The following is a 16,571-nucleotide window of genomic DNA, read 5'->3' as shown; positions in this document are numbered from 1 at the left end:
CAGACAACCTGGGGAGTACTGAGAGTTTGGGACGCACTTTGATGGAAGGAGAGAGGGCTTTACCCGCCTTTTATTTACATAATCAAAGAAAAGACAGATTCCAATGTAACTTCCAACATGGAAATCCATGATCCAAACAGCCATCCCATCCTAAAATGGATAAGGATACAAAACATGTGCAAGGTTTATACTATAATTTATATACCTAAATAATTATTGTCCTGAAAGAGCTCACAGGAAGGGTTGCCAGAATCTGGAATGGGCTTCCAAGGGAGGTGGTGCTCTCCCCTACCTTGGGGATCTTCAAAAGGAGACTGGACAAGCACCTCGCTGGGGTCATTTGACCCCAGCACTCTTTCCTGCCCAGGGCACAGGGTCAGACTGGATGACCTACTGAGGTCTCTTCTGACCCTAGCATCTATGAATCTATGTTTGCTTCCCTTTCCCCTTCCATTGTTTCTATCAAGTTTATCTTATCTCCATCCCACTTTGTTTCACTGGTTTTTAATTAATCTTTCACTTTGCTTTCTACATCTTGGGTCTCTCTTCCCTTGGCAAAACATCACCTCTCATTGCATTCCTCTATGCCTTTCTTCTTTGCCTCACATGACTATTCAACCCTTTGCTTCATTCCAGGATAGTCCAACTTCTAAGTAGTCAGGGGCTGTAGCAGCATATTCCACAGCATCCCCCTACTGCACTAAGCTGTACAGTTGCCCCAGCTCCAACCCTCACCTCCCTGGCCATGATCTCCGCAGCCCCCACCTTCAGCTTTCTATCTATGGGAGCACTGGCTCCCTGGCTACACTATGCACATTGGGCACCAGGACTGTAGATTCTCCCAGCACTGCAAGCTCTCCCAATACCCCCTTCATGAAGGGACAGGAAGCCTAAGCTGGAGGAAGGAGGGAAAGCCCACAGATCCCAGGTGCTGCTGTAGCAAAAGCAAAAGAAGGATTGGCAGCTCAGGGGCTGCAAACTAACCCCTCATGGACTTCTCATGGCTTGCAGGCCACCATTTGGAGAGCACTAATGTAAGTAATCTGTTTAGCTCTACAACCTGGACTGTTGAGGCCTCCTGGAGTTGTATCCAGTTTTGGACTCCATATTTCAAGGATGTGGATAGACTTGAAAGAGTCCAGAAGAGTCCAGGGGAGAATGACAAAAATGATTAGAGGTCTGAGAAGCAAAATTTATTAGGAAAAGCTGAAAGAGGTAGGGCTATTTAGTTTAGAGAAGGGGGGGATTTGATAAAAGTTTTCAAATACCTGAAGGGCAATTATAGAGGGGATGGAGGTAGACTATTTATTATGTCTACAGGCACCAGACTGGAAGCAATGGACTCAAAATGCAGCTGAATAAATTTAGGCTAGAGATTAGGAAGAACTTTCTGACGATGAGGGTGGTCAAGCATTGGAAGAGGTTGCCTACAAAAGCTGTGGCATCACCATCCCTGGAAATTTTCAAGAGCAGGATGGACAGACACTTGGCTTAGCTAGGGAAGATCCTGCCTGGAGCAGGGAGCTGGACTAGATGACCTGATCAGGTTCCTTCCAGCCCTACTTTCTTAAAGGATGGCAATGCAGGCTTTCCCCTAGCACTCCATCACAAGCTTCAAGCATGACCTTGGGCAATAAGGTCTACAGATGAGACACTGGCCTCATACAGATATTCAGTTTCTCCTGGGAGAGTCGCTGCTCTCTTAGAAGAAACCATGAGTATATGGAAGTTCAGGCTTTTTCTCCCAGAGTAAAAATGGCTGCTCCAAGAGAAAAAACAACTTGCGAGCAGACATGGTTAAAGCACTTCCAGAGGAGTTTCTTCTGGGAGAGTGAATGTCTGTACACACTGACAACACAGGTTGACCATAAGCAGTCTGGGTTAGCTAAACAAGGCTGACTTATGAACTGCTGCCATCTGACGCCAGGCAGATTAAAGGAGCCAACACAGCATACTGAGATGCATACACAGGGCCCCTCACTGGCTGCACAATGTCAGGGCTTTGGTATTCTAATATCTATACACGTGGCTCTGGATAAGTTTCTCTATTGTGAGAAAAAACCTGAGAGAATTCTCCCAGATTATTTGAATGGGTGTACACAGCCACTATTTCACTTCTTTATTTAATCTCTGGTTTCTTAGATTAACTGAATTAGACAGCCCTGCTTTATTGCATGATACATTGCCTGTTCTTTCTTGCTCATCTATTGGTTCTTTCCTATATTCTGTTATCTGTACTTTATTCTTCCCATTGTGGTACAAATGGGTAAATGGGTGCAGTTCTCATTTAATCAGTACAGTCCTCAGGTAGGCTTCTGTTCATCTATCAGCCAGCACCATCTCACTGAAGTATAACACAGCTCTCTATGGTGGTATGTGTAGCTACTGAGAAAGATTCAGAACTATGGTTCCTTGGAACATAGGGAAAGCTTCTCCCGTGGTCAAAGAAACAAAAATGATTTATCTTGATCTTGCAGCACTCACTTAAATGATTAGGAACATATTTGTGGCTTTGTTTTGATGTACCTGGACAGAATTGTAAAATACCCCAGAGAGATTAATTTTCCAACAGACTTCTTATAGCTAAAACTGAAAGGATGGGTAACCTTATAATTTCTTCTTTTTTGTTGTTGCCTTGGGCAGCACATCTTTGCATTAGACTGAATTTCCAGTAAGAATATATTAATAAGCAACTAGCACAAGTAGACACTCCCCTTCCTTGCATTATCTTATATGACAGTTTCCTGAGACACACTGTTCAGCATTAATGGCATTCAGTTATTGTTCCATTTTGAAAAAGCTTGAAAAAAAAGTTGTGTTGTGATTTCTCTCAAACATGAACCCTAGTTGCTAAGGTGTAAATTATGCAAAACCATGTACAGAACCCTAGTCGTTCAAGTCAATGCAATCTAAGGAACTACTAAAGGAATTAGACAAAAGTCCAGTCTAAGCCAACCACCAAAAAGGACGTTCCTTGCCTGAATAAGAGATAAGAAGCAGCAGGGAAAGAGAGAAGAAGGAGGAAGCCTTGTAAACAGCCCTGAGATTGAAGAAGTAATTCTTACCATGAACAGGTTCTGGTTTGACAGAGGGCTCTTCCCCACTGGCGGATTCCCCAGCACCTGCGGAAGCTACTTTACCCTCTTCTCTCCTTTCCTCAGATGCCTTCTCAGGTTCTTTTTCTGCTCCTTTTTTCTCACTATCCAGCTTGAGCTCTTTTTTGATTGGTCGGATATTGCCAGGGGAAGGAGGGCGTGTCTGACCAGAAGAGACTTTAGATGAACTAGGTGATGAGGTTACCTGTTTGGGTGTACCAGGCAAATGAGGCATGGATTTGGATGCATGCCTGTCAGACAAGCAAAACAGTGAGAGGACTGGTTATGATCTGTAAGACATGACTTTTAAAATCTTTGTATAAATAAAAGCTGTAAAGTCTCAGCACAACAATAACCTTCTGATTTCTCCATCAACCAATGGGAAAGCTGAGGTGTTAAAACAGAGTAACAATATTTAGCTCTTACACTGAACTTTTAGCTTCAAAACCTCTTTACAAACACTAATTAATCCTCACAACATCCATGTGAGAGGTGCATTGACAAGACAAGGCAGTAATCATTTTCTAAATGGTGACCTGTTTCATTTAAGATTTAGTCATTGGTAATAATAGCTTTTTTAATCTCTGTGTTTAGAGATGCTTTCTGTTGTTGAGCTAAACACTTACTGAATGTAATGATCAAAGCCGCATGTAGCCAAATCCCCAGCATCTGTACTTTGCTTACCAAACTGGGAAGGGAGCCCGTGATCCAGTTTTGTGGATAGAAGGAGAATGAGCTCCTTTTATGCTGGACAAGGGGTTGGACGAGTAATGTTCTCTCTCTTTGTCTTTCTTGTCAGTCTAAGGTTCAGTAAACAAACAGAAAATCATGTCACCAGAATAATTCATGTGGGTAAAGGAAGCACACCGTGTGCTACACAGTCAGCTAGGGAAAATGAGCAATGGAGGCTGAGTCAGCAGTTTCTACAGCCTGTCCCGTAAGTGCATTAACACGACTCCCGTAACAAATCCAATGGTGTTCTGTGCAACTAAATGAGTACTTGACAACATGCACTCATCTTTGTTACTTGCTGGATTTTGTCATAAGATGCTATAGACAATTTTCAGAGCCCTAACTGTATACTGGTAGATAGTTTCCCCCTGCCCTGCACCTCTTTTTCCTCTCCTGTCTCTCTCTCTATTGTTTGCAACACTCTCTGAAATTCTTAAAGAAAAACAACTTATTCATTGTAAACACTGTATTTCCTTTGGCAAACAGCAATTCCCCATCCCCCACTTTGGGCAGGCTTTGGAGGGACTGCAAGCAAACATGGCTCTGTTTTGTTTGTTTCCTTGTGTATGCGCCAACACCACAGATGCCATCACAGCCCTGAAATATGGTGTGAGAGTTACCGTCTTCTCTGCTCTATTGGCTAGCTCTGTAGCCAAAAAGCACAAGCTGCTTGTTCCTTTTAATTCTTCATTGCCCAATATAAATGTGTTGGGGGAAAAAAAAAGCTCTGTTGTTAATATTTGGTATGAGAACTTTTGATACATTCCTTTCTAGATTACAACAGTTCCAAAATACAGCACAGCACCATATCTATTTGTCAGTATGACTTTAAATGTTAAAAAATTCAGCTCTTGGGACATTAAAATCGGACTGTAGCTGGCAATTTGTGCAGGTTGATGATGCATGGGAATGTATCAAATGCCTTATTTTAATAGTAGGTGGTCTGTCTGCCATTCATGGAGCAGTATGATCATCAGAGAAAGAAATATTTACTACCACGGAGAGGGGTCATGCTCAGACACAGCAGAGGAGAAGGCACATATATTTGTGTTCTACAATATCACTGTTCAATACTTGTGGTGGTCATGAACTGAAACATGATTTTACTAGGTACAAACAAATTTAAGTAGGAATCTCATAACACCACTCAGATTTGTACAACTGCCCTTTTAAATATCTATTGTCCTAAGTCCAGAGACTCCTGATGTTATTAAATAAAATCGGATTCATTTTAACTGTATCTGGTTAACTGGATCTCGGGTATGACTGTAAACTGCATCCGACTGGTGGGGCATGGTAACAACATGGCGGGGCTAATTGTGGCTGGGTAGTTCCCATAAAATACACAATGTGGCAACCTGCAGAGTAAAATGAGTATAGGGCACTTCAAAACCCTAGCCCCTACTGCCTTGTGGGTACTTTTTTGATGGAGAAAAGCTGAGGGACATCATCCTGATAGAACTACACCCTCGCTGAGGCATTAGGCAGTCAGCAGCAGTTCTTAGCTGTTGCTCTCTGGCAGAAGCTACATCCATCAAGGCACTGAAAGTCTGGATTTGGTCTGGCTGTTAGATCTGGTCTCAGTGGTCTAAAGGGGGTGTGGGGGATGATAGGTCATAGGCAGCCTCCACTGCTCCATACTCTTGCCTAGATATATATGTTGAAGGTCTTGGTGTGATGGTTGCAGGACTCCATACAAGTGGATTCATCAGGCACCTCCTGTACATACACCATGATCCAGAGGATCGACACCTGTCTACTGTTAGGTTAACTATGAAACTGTGAGCAAAATATTTTCCTGACTTTAAAACAGTTGAGCTAGTTTGTCCCTTCTGAACACACAGTAGGGATGTACTAAGAAAGCAACGTTTGGCTCATTTGGTAAGTTCCCATTTATGTTTTCAGAGACATGCAACACTTGTGAAGGTGGAGATTGGTTAGTCAGAAAATATGAAAAAGGCGGCTCAATTCCTAAAGAAGTTCAAAAACATTGTAAATTATACTTTCTCACTTTCTCCATTACACCCAGAGTACACTGGGAATAACTAGACTCAGGTATATTGATAATGATAGAATTCATAAATGGCTTCTTCCAAAGAATCCAGCCAATCTCTTTTTTTCTTTTAATGTAAACATGAAATCAAAGACATCTAATAAAAGGTGCCAGACCACCATAGACTGAAATACTCTATTCAGACAACGTGCTCAGCAGGATGCAGCAGCAATGAAAGCTTTTTCACAGACCCAATCACATGCCTCAACCCCGACTGGAAGGGACCATTCTGCAAGCTAAGAGAATAGCTCAATCTCTCTGGCCTATTACATTTTTAGCTAGGATTGCCTAAAGGAGAGAGCTGATAATGGTGCTGCCAAATGTGATGTTGATGTTTGGTCATTAGGGAATTGAACTGAAAACTAAATGCACAAAAGCTATGAAGCTTCTGTTGCCAGCCCAGGATAAATTGGAACTGGCATCACAGAAGGCTCCACAAAACTCAGTACTATTTTCAGAAACCACCAGCTTTCCTTAATGAAAACTTTTTACGTTCTAGCATATGTTGATACCAAATTGTTCTCCTGCAGAGATGCACAACTATAACTAGGTCACTTACCCTTGCAGAGTGTGTAGTCCTCCTACGTCCAATAGTATCTGGGACTGTGACAAAGGATCTTGTGTGGTCTCCTGGGTGTCTATAGTTCATGGCCTTGTAGGACAGAGGGCTGATGGGGCTGCAAGATGCTGAACGAGGACAAATGGGGATAACTAGGGTGTAGGTTGATTTCATTAGTTTGTTCAATAACAGAGCAGCAGTGGAGATGTGACAAAAGAGAGCCCATAGCAGAGAGCAGGAATGGGACAGAAAGAGACAGAGAGAAAAGAAAGAAGGTATTAATGCATAAAGAAAATGACTAGTTCTTAAACCAGAACCATCACTCAGTACTTCTTTTTTTGGCTCAAAATAGCTACTGGTACATTCCTCCAGAGGAATTAATGCATCTTTAAATATGAAAGGTAAAATAACCCATTCTCTCAGATTTTACCCATTTTCATATTCAACAAGGATGAAGAGACATCCAAGGGACAACAGAAATTGACCTTGCTTTTTATTATATAGTGGTGGTTCTGGTAGATATCAGACATGAAATTACTGATCTAAGACTGATTAGCTTAGTACATTTATTGACAGCTGCTTTAATTACATTTGGAAAAAAAATCAACAAAATTAGGTTTCCTACAGCTAGCTTTGGAAAGGGGTTGGAGGGGGAGGAGGGGGCAGGAAAAAGAGTGTAACCCAAAGACAAAAATATACTACCTCTACAAAGAGAGTAAAGCTCAGCAGTCCAGAAAATTAATTACATTCCTTCAAATCAAATTTACAAATCCACATCATGCATTATGGGTAGCTTGTGAATGCTGGGGTAAACTTACAAAGATTTCAGAAACAAATGGACAAATCAAATACACGATCTAAGCTTAACTAGATAGCTTTTCTGCTGTCCTTTGAATCAAAACAGGCTTGTAGTATAAAATGAATGTATATGTTGAAGCTATCATTACAACAGATTTATTACATTAGATAAATATACCAACACTGGAGAAATTTATTAATCCAAAACACATACTGGGCATGGTTACATGAGATACTAATGGAACAGTAGATTAATTCTATTGGCCATTAGCATGTCTCAAAAAATGCTGGTAATGCACAGTAGAATTAGTCTACTGTGCATTCGCATTACTTAAAGCATGTGCCAGCGCTAATGCTCAGTAGTGCCAATTTTGGCGCATTAATCAATGTGTAGACATGCCCACTGTCTGCAATTTTCAGCATATACCGTGTTTTAAAAAGATCCTCTTAAAAATTATTGTCTAGACCCTCATTCAACAACTTTAAGAATTATCAATATTATTGTAAAATAAACAATAAGTCTACATGTCTCATGACATACAATTATATGTTTTGCTATTATAATAAGTAATCTACAACTGTAATAAATTAACTTGCCTAGGTAAATAGTCTAGTCAGTATCTGGAATGGCAGGTCTCCCTGACTAGGTACAGACATTCAAAACATCTGAGACGGAATTGATCCAGTTATGTGATTTGCTTTAAGTAACGTAGTTTTAGATCAGAACACACAAATTTGCCCTTTGCTGGTGGTGATGCGGGGGGAGGCATGCATATTTTAGATCAGGTTCCACCATTTTTAAACCAGTTTATATGTGCTGAACTTCTGTTCTGTTATGGGTATAGACTGGTTTCTGATCACTGATACCAGTAAAAGTGTAATGTCTGTACCTGGCTCTCATGTCTATACAGAGGATGAAGTCTGCTACTAGCGATCTCAAAGAAATAGCACATAATTATGTTTGCATTATTTACATTACACATTCAAAGAGACACATTTTAATGCTGCAATATGGATCATAAAGTAGTTCTTGCACTAATCACAAATGCTGGTCATAAAGTACTCCCAGACCTCTCCTTGGTTCTTATTCTCTTGACAGTGTAGTATAGTCCAAAGTGAAAGCAGGGCCGAACTGGGTAATTATTTAGATACTTTTCCTATTTGTCTTTTCCTCTTCTCATGGTCATTTACAATATCCTAGGACTGCTTGTTATTCAGCATGTTACTCATGCTGACATGGAGTGTGCAGGTTCTGTACATTATCTTCACTTTTAATTTATTTATAAATAAGAATAGTAGCCTTATATTCCACAGGAAGAAATCTCTTCTGCCCATCAAGCTCTCTGCCCCAGAAAGACTGAGAGAACAAACAAATATTTCCATATGTTTTTATATTTCTGAGCTCATAATAATACTCATGAACCTCACTGTAAGAACAAAGGACCATTAATATAACAAAGATAATGCCACACATTTTCCTGAAGCACGCTCCAAAGGCAATTCATTAATAAAGAAATTAACTTCATGTATATGCTACAGCAAGGGCAGATGCGTTTGCTTTACTACATAATATGAATACAGAAAAGGAGTAGTAGTAAAAGGAAACATCCCAAGATGAAATGATAAGGAATGAATGAAAAAGAAGTTTCACAAGATTCCTTTGCTGAATGACCCATGAACGGGAGCAACAGGAAAGCAATAATTTTTAAACAACTGTGAAGTACCATATTTTCTCAACATACAGCACTCTCCAGAATAAGACATACACCTTGTTTTTAAAAAAGCAAAATGAAGGAAAAAAGACTTTTCCTTGTAGTAAGTATCTGAGTAGCAGCAGCTAGGGAGCTAGGCCTGCTCTCTATGAATCATGTGCAGACTTTATCTTTGCTTTTCCCCAGTAAACAGCAGAAACTATTCTTAATATATTTCCTCATGTGCATTCCAGGTTCCAGTAGCTGTTGGGGTTTTTTGTGGGTTTTTTAAAATTGTTTTTTGTTTGTTTGTTTGTGGCTTGTTTTTGTTTTGTTTTGTTTTGTTTTGTGGGGGGGGGGGAGAGCTGCATGTTGTTGCAGGAAAATACGGTATATATAATTTCCTGCCTGTGAATTAGTCTTCTAGGTAAGTCCTGAGTCTCCTACTACATATATACAAATCAAACAATCTATTCCACTGTCTATGTCACTAAACACTGTTTATGAGTTATCCCATTTCACTGAAGATATATCACCAAAGTTTCTCAGATCTGTTTAGAAGAATTTAAAGGGTTAGTTTATGAATGTGCCTAAGTGTTATTTAATAAGAATTACAAGAACAAAAAATCGATTGTTAACTTGATTTTGATTTCTGCACTGAAGTTCATCTTTAAGTTATAATAAAGCAGGATTATTTCCTGGGCATTAATGATAGGCTGGGATAAGCTGATAGGCTCAGGGTACAGCTGTGGAACATTATCACCACCTGATCATTAATCTTCAGGAAATGACCTACACTGAGGTATTGAGGTTATTGCTATTATGGGATAAAACTGGAAAACAACGGGCATATGGGGTAGTAGGGTGGTATAGTTCCAGTTAGCACAGAAAAGGCATTGCTAGAGAATTATCCTGCTGTATTAGCCACTCAGACTTCTTGAAATCTCTCCTAGTGTTTCATTCACCTTACAATTTATTATCCAGCATGAGACCCTGTCAGTGTGTTCACTGAAAAATCTTTACATCAGCTCTAGTAAAGTGACTGCTTACAAAGTCAAGAGCCTTACTTTCTCAACTACTACCTAGTCAATAGTGCATTTCCAATTCTGTACTTTGTAAATATAATTTCATAATATTCAGTACGAGTTTTACAAACCTTTGGTTTGAAGACAAAAACCAGGAAAAAAAATTAACTGAACTGTTCCATTTGTAGAACATGATCCATGCCCTCTTACCCATATCTGTCCACGGAACAGTATTGTGGCATAGTTAACAGCAGTAATACACAAGTGAAAGTATCTTTCAACATTACTTGACAAGATCTCTAATCCCTCTTCCATGTCCTACAATTCAAATATAGGCTTAGCTCCACAATCTGTGTGGTCAACAAATGCAATGTGGCCAAGCAATCTCTCTACTATATACAAACATTACAATCATGTTTTCCCTATACCATAATAAATTATAGATTGAAGGGTTTCTCATTTATTGTAGTATATTGAAACACTATTTCAAACATATTGATGACACTGTCTCTAGTTTTGAGAGTTTTCAAGATATTTTATAATAAAATAACATTTCAATATTTGTCATTTTTCCCTCAATGGAATAGCACAGAATTATTTGGTGGTTGGTGGAAAATTACCTAATAACTAAGGCGGCGCCTCTGCAAACTTGCTCAACTTTACTCATCTTACTGAAGCCACTGGAAATGAGGATCTAAATTTAGAAGCACAACAGCTTAATGTTGGAAAATAAGTTAATTAGAACCAACCAAATATATTGATCAATATTAATCCAGCAATAAAGTAGTTAATCTCAGGTCTTTGTACAGAAATGGATGATGATGCTTGGATGTCTTGTGTCTATTTTGCTGCACCTCCAGAAGTACTAGAGAGAAACTCAAACAAAGAGGGAAGTGGGTGGGAGGGGAAGGTGGGGGAGAGAGCGAGCGAGAGAGAACAAAAGCATAGCAAAAAACTTCCATGGTATTGTACAAACTAATCTAGCTCACTGTATACAAACCTAGAATGCTTGCAAATAAACTTAATTAATCCATTTAATTAAAAACATCTCAAAGAGACTTTCTGAAAGGAATGGCTGGGATAAAAATGTGAGGTCTATTCTTTTAGGTTTACCTGCATCTCCAGACAAGGCAGCTGTGCTTTTGCTTCTGGCCAGGAATGAATGCGTGGGAGTCAGTAGTCTGCTGACAATGCTGCTCTCCCATGGGCTGAGCTGCAGACGACGAGCTGAACAGGCACCATAGATACAACACATTAGATCAGACACTTTCTACAAATTGTCATACATTGCAGAAGACACCTCATGATAATACGCACTGTATCCCTATAACAGAACATCTTAACACTATGATTCAAAGATTCTGGGCATACAGACTGCTTATTGTTTCAAATGTATACTTTACCCACTTTGTTGATGCTATCCAAATGTTTGAATGTTAATGCTTATTGCTTTTGTGCTGATTTTTTATTATTATGCTAAATAAATATCACATTAATGCTAAGATTTGGTTTGTAACTCTAATCACAGTGTGTGTGCGTGTGTATACACATACAGATTCTTCCCACACCTTTTTACCCCAGGGTTATGATTATATACTCATTAAAAAACATGGTCTGAAGCCTGTCAACCTTGTTAAAAAGTGTTTAGTTAGCTAGGTAGCACAGGTGAAAAAAAACACTGTCCAAATTACTATACAACAATTTTTTTTTTTAGTTTACATCCCTGGCATTTCACAATATCTCTCTGGTCCCCTTTCCACCAGACAGGCTGTTTCCTCTAATTATGTTTATGGACCAGAAAAACTCCAATGATGAGCACAAGAGAATTTAATGCATAGATATTTGATAATACTGACAGTAAATATTTAAATAAATTAAACATTGCAAGTAATATCTGTTTGTATTGCATCTAAACCAACGGTTCCCAAACTCTGATAGATTGCTCACCACCCATTTAAAACAATGTAACCTTAAGTACCACCAGCAAATTTTTTTCATATAAAGTAATTATAATACATCCGTTAATGCATACCACTGACAGGCTGACTGTGTACCACTGGTAGTACTCCTACCACAGATTGGGAAGCGCTGATCTAAACATTCATTCACCTAAATTTGGTCTTTGGGGTAACAACCAAGGTTGCAAATTGAATTTATGAGTCTCGGTCTATAAACTGGTCATTCTGATGAACAGATTTAGGAAACTGGAGATACAGGCAGCATTTTAAAAACTGGAGGTTCAGCATTTTTGAGGTCCAAAGCCTTGAAGCTCCCTTCAATCCACTCCTTTGTTGGCCTCAGTAAAAGAGGGGCCAAGCCTGATAATCAGAGTGTAATTGCCTAATCTGCCATCCATGCTGATTTTTTACCCAAAGTCTCTCCCTAACTTCTGCTAACTCAGAAAATGCTGTTGGTATAGGAATGAAGCTTTTCCAAATGCAGCAAACTGCCCAGATAAATGCCCTTCTATAATGAACTACAGCAAGAGCTCTTTACAATCAATTAAATCCTTTACACAGATTATACAAAAATGAAAAAACAAGAAAGAAAAAGCCTCCATTAAACCACGCTGGCAGGTTTGCTCCTGACAATGAGAAATAATTATTTTTCTAGGTATCTGTTTTAACGGGAAGGCAGAAAAGTCAAGTGTTTATGCTGCTTCCTCTCCGAGCTTCTGGGTTTGCTATGTCCATTATATTAGCTTTATGCAAACCTAACCAGAAAACCTTGCTTGCTGTCTCTCAATCTTTGCAAATGCAGTTTGATTAAGCGCCAGCTCACAGAGTATGGCCAGGGACAGAAGTTACATGTAAACCAATTTAAGTGATTGAAACTGGTTTAAACCTGTAAAAGAACACAAGTTCAGTGCACATAAGCGAGTTTCAAAGTGGCTGAAACTGGTTTAAGATAAGTCTGATAGTACATCCAACCAGGTTTAACTGATTGAGGTCAAAATGGTTTATGGAACTTCTGTCCCAGACCCCTTCCTCGTTTAAGTTAAATCAGAGTTCCCCAGCATCCCAGCATGCTTTTCAGCCCTGGGCTGGGCTGGGCTGGGTTGGGCTTGCCCCTCTGCTCTCTAGCTGAAGCGGGGTGTGGGTGAGGGGTGTGGCCAGATGCCTGCCTGTCATGGACCCCTAAGGCAAAGGAGGCAGGGAGGGGGTTTATTCCCCATTCCCTCCCCTCTCCCATCTGGGGACCCTAGCCAGGGTCTGCCTGGCCAGGGTGCAGCAGCCCCTGTTAGGTTTCCTTCCTACTCCAGGGGTAAGAGGCGGTGGTGGCACTAGGGAGGGCTGGGTGGACTATGGCCACCCCAAAATTCAGCTTAGCCTCCATAGCCACCCCTCCAAGTCCTCCCGCCACCATTTGCTCTGTGCAGGCTGCAGCAGCTCTGCCCGCCCTGTTCCCACCCACAGCACAGGCCCCCCACTGGGAAGAGGCTTGTGCTCCCTGGGACACCATGACAGGGGCTGCTGCCCCCCTCACTGCCCCAACAGGAGGAGTGGGGGCATGGCCAGGCACCGGCTGGCATGGCCCCTGAGGTGAAGGGGGCAGGGAGGGTTCCCCCCTCCCTCCCCTCTCCCCATAGGGGACCCCAGCCAGTAGCATTGCCAGGCATTAACTGTGCAGCAATAATACTGTGCTATAGTAATAAGCTACTGCACAGTGGGGCTGTGTGAAATGGTCGCGTTTCGATTCAGGTTTCGGATTCAGCTCTTTTGGAGGACAGTGATTTGTTTCAGTGTTTTGGATCACTGTCCTGTTTTGTTTTGGACGACTGTTTTGAACAGGTTGGAAGGGAAGCTTTGCACAGTCCTACCCACCCCGGGGCTTGGAACCAGGGGACGCAGGGCCCTAGCGGGAGCAGAACAGGGCCGTGGGTGGCTTGTCCGGGGGAGGGGAAGAGCTGCTGCCCTCCATGCAGGCAAGGAGACCCCCATGCGGATCTTTGATCCCTGTCACACTGGGTAGTGGGGCAGGGAAGCAGCGCAGAGTGGCTAGCAAGCCTGCTGGCTCCTGCAGCATAAAACTCAGTTCTGCAGGGAGAAGAGATCCACACCGAGGGTCTCCTCCCTGCTGCTGCCTGCCCCAGATCTCTGCAACCTGGCTCTGCAGGGAGCACAGCCAGGACCAGCACTGCCGTGCCATGCGACTTGGCTCCACAGGAAGCAGAGATCCATGCCTGGGGTCTCCTTGCCATCGCTGCCTGCCCCGTGCAGCCAGCGGAGGTGAAGAGACCCCCGGAGGGGATCTCTGCTCCCTATGGAGCCGAGTCACATGGCAGGGCAGCAGTGTACACCTGTTTCCCTGCAAGCCCAGCTCCAAAACATTTCCAAAATGTTTTGGATGCCTCATTTCATTCTGGAGATGTTTCTGAGCCCTCCATTTTGATTAGGATTTGTAATGAAATGGATGCTGAAATTTCGCACAGCCCTACTGTACAGTAGCGTTGGAAAAAGCCATGCAGTAATGGTACCGTGCAGGAATGCCAGTTACTGAGCAGTTATTTAGTACTTGCTTATGCAAGTACTACATGACTGTGCAGCAACAACTGCACGGTGTACTGCATGTATAAATGCAGTCACTGTCACGATAATTTTATATAACAAAATCCCACAGAGAATTAAAGCAATGAAAATAACATGCTGGTTGTCAGAAAAACAAGTACAAAACAAGGATCTAATCCTGAAGAACCCTTGCTAGAACATATACTACCATGTGGAGTCCAATTCTCCACAAACAATCCTGCAACTCCTACTTCATGTAGTACTATCTTAAGAGGGCTGCTCAGGTAAATAAAAACTAAATTCAGCAGTAAGATTTCATTGGATTGGGGCCTGAAAGTATGCTATGCAAAGCATTTATATTCATCTCCTACCTAGAAGACCCCTTCCAGGATAAATCATAATGATGAATAAAAAAACCACACAAGTCCACTTGCTCATCAGACCACAGTGTAATCAAAACCTTGAGCATATACAGATACCTACCCAGCAAAGTAAAAATGGAATTTATTTTTCTATCAGTGTGTATGCAGTAATCTCTCATCCACGAATCAAAGGATACAGATCCCCATCTAAAATACATTTCAGGACACAATTCTGCATGTAAGACCCAAGTAACATTTATGTTTAGCACCAGTGTTTTAAGACAAATAAGCACTGAAATACGCCTTAATAGAAATAAAAAAGGTCCTTGTGTCATCAGTTTTGACCAGGAAGAGATACATTTTCTACAGGAAAATAAGGTATGGTGAAACTGGTTGGAAGGCAAACAATAACTCCACACTTTCAAAAGTGTAACAAACAAAAAGAAGCAGAATCTACCTTCTCTTTCATAGTTTTGTGAAGATGGCTCAATATAGGCATTTTAACATGGCTCCAAATGAGCAGTAGGAAGACATACAACTGTTTTTTGGGGAAGATTTTGCAAGATTTTCTAGACAAATATCAGGATCCCATGTAAATACACTCCAGTCCTGAAAGCATCAAGAAAGGCTAAATAAACCAGATTTGCATTTTCCCTCCATGCCTAAACACTGAGTATGTGGGGGCTCAAGGGCCCTGCCCCCACTTGGGAAGAGGCATAGGGTGACCACCAGTCCCTAACTGGGTGGGACTGTCCAGAAATGTGAACATCAAGTCCCAATCCCAGGTTACATGACTCTGGGACAACATTTGTCCCAGATTCCCAGGATCCTGCAGGGGTTTTTCCATTCACCATGGAGAAACATGGGATATGGAGGGTTTCCCCTTGTAGGCTGGCAGAGTTCCAGTCTGCAAGTGGTCAAGGGGAGTGGGATGCAGGGGGCATCAAGTGCATATATGCGTGCACACACATGCACATGGCCAGGAATAAAGCCCCAGACAGTGGTAGAGAGCAGCTCCCCCAGCTGCCTGCAGGTAAGTCTGGGGTGGGGCGGTGTGAGGGCAGATCAAGGCCCCCACAGAGATGGAGGGAGTGGGGCAGGAGCTGGGCCTGGGTGGGCTGCCCAGCCTGGGTAGTGCATGGGGCCTGGGGCTGGGGCAGGGAGTGGAACAGAGCCGTGGGTGGCTTGTCCTGGGGGGGGGAAGGGGGGGCAGTGACACCCTGCTACTGGGGCGGGAGGCATAGGGTGGGGGCATATGACACTAGTTTTGCGTGTAGGGCAGGGGCAGATGCAGGCTGCCCACTGTGCCCTTGGGGGTTCCTGCCCTTCTCTCCCCCCAGAAGCCCCACGCCAGCCATGATGAGGCATGTCCTGCTTGGAGCTGGCGATGTGGAGTTATGCCCTGCACTGCTGCCAGATCGTCAGGGAGTTCCTTGCTATGGCAGCATGGCCAACATGGGACTCTCGGGGGGTGGGGAAGGGGGGCAGCAGGGCAGGGGACCGCGAAGCCTCAGTGAGCAGCCTCTGCATCCACCCCTGCCCCGCCCCCCTTGGGGTCTGCTTGGCTCTGCTCCAGCTATTCTGCTGCGGGGGGTGGGACCCATCATCTTAGTCCCTCCCTCCCCAGCAAAAATAAAAGTTGGCTTCTATGCCTCCATGAACAGCATAAATTAGGGTGTCAAAACGGGCATGAAGCTTCCCCCTGTCTGAGAGGTTTACACCAAAACTCTGTACCAATATTCTCCTCA

General features: G+C 42.4%; 1 protein-coding gene across 5 annotated transcripts in view; it reads right to left on the bottom strand.

Annotated features, from left to right (window-relative positions):
- The window catches only part of MAP7 (microtubule associated protein 7), a 206,507-nt gene that overhangs the window by 28,674 nt on the left and 161,262 nt on the right, over positions 1-16,571 (bottom strand). For 3 of the 5 annotated variants that reach the window (XM_019527122.1, XM_019527121.1, XM_019527124.1), the window contains 4 exons: positions 11,067-11,180; positions 6,440-6,591; positions 3,780-3,895; positions 3,066-3,346 (listed from right to left, as the gene is read on the bottom strand). In XM_019527122.1, coding sequence (XP_019382667.1) covers positions 3,066-3,346; positions 3,780-3,895; positions 6,440-6,591; positions 11,067-11,180 — 663 coding nt within the window. The remainder of the gene's footprint in view (positions 1-3,065; positions 3,347-3,779; positions 3,896-6,439; positions 6,592-11,066; positions 11,181-16,571) is intronic. The other 2 variants (XM_019527123.1, XM_019527125.1) reach the window with 1 other exon arrangement.

The sequence above is a fragment of the Gavialis gangeticus genome, unplaced genomic scaffold (genome assembly GCF_001723915.1).
Source record: "Gavialis gangeticus isolate Ggan-Ray unplaced genomic scaffold, GavGan_comp1, whole genome shotgun sequence".
In the NCBI taxonomy this organism is placed as follows: Eukaryota; Metazoa; Chordata; order Crocodylia; family Gavialidae; genus Gavialis; species Gavialis gangeticus.
The sequence above is the reverse complement of the archived record's forward strand: the minus strand, read 5'-3'. Positions and strand labels throughout refer to the sequence as shown.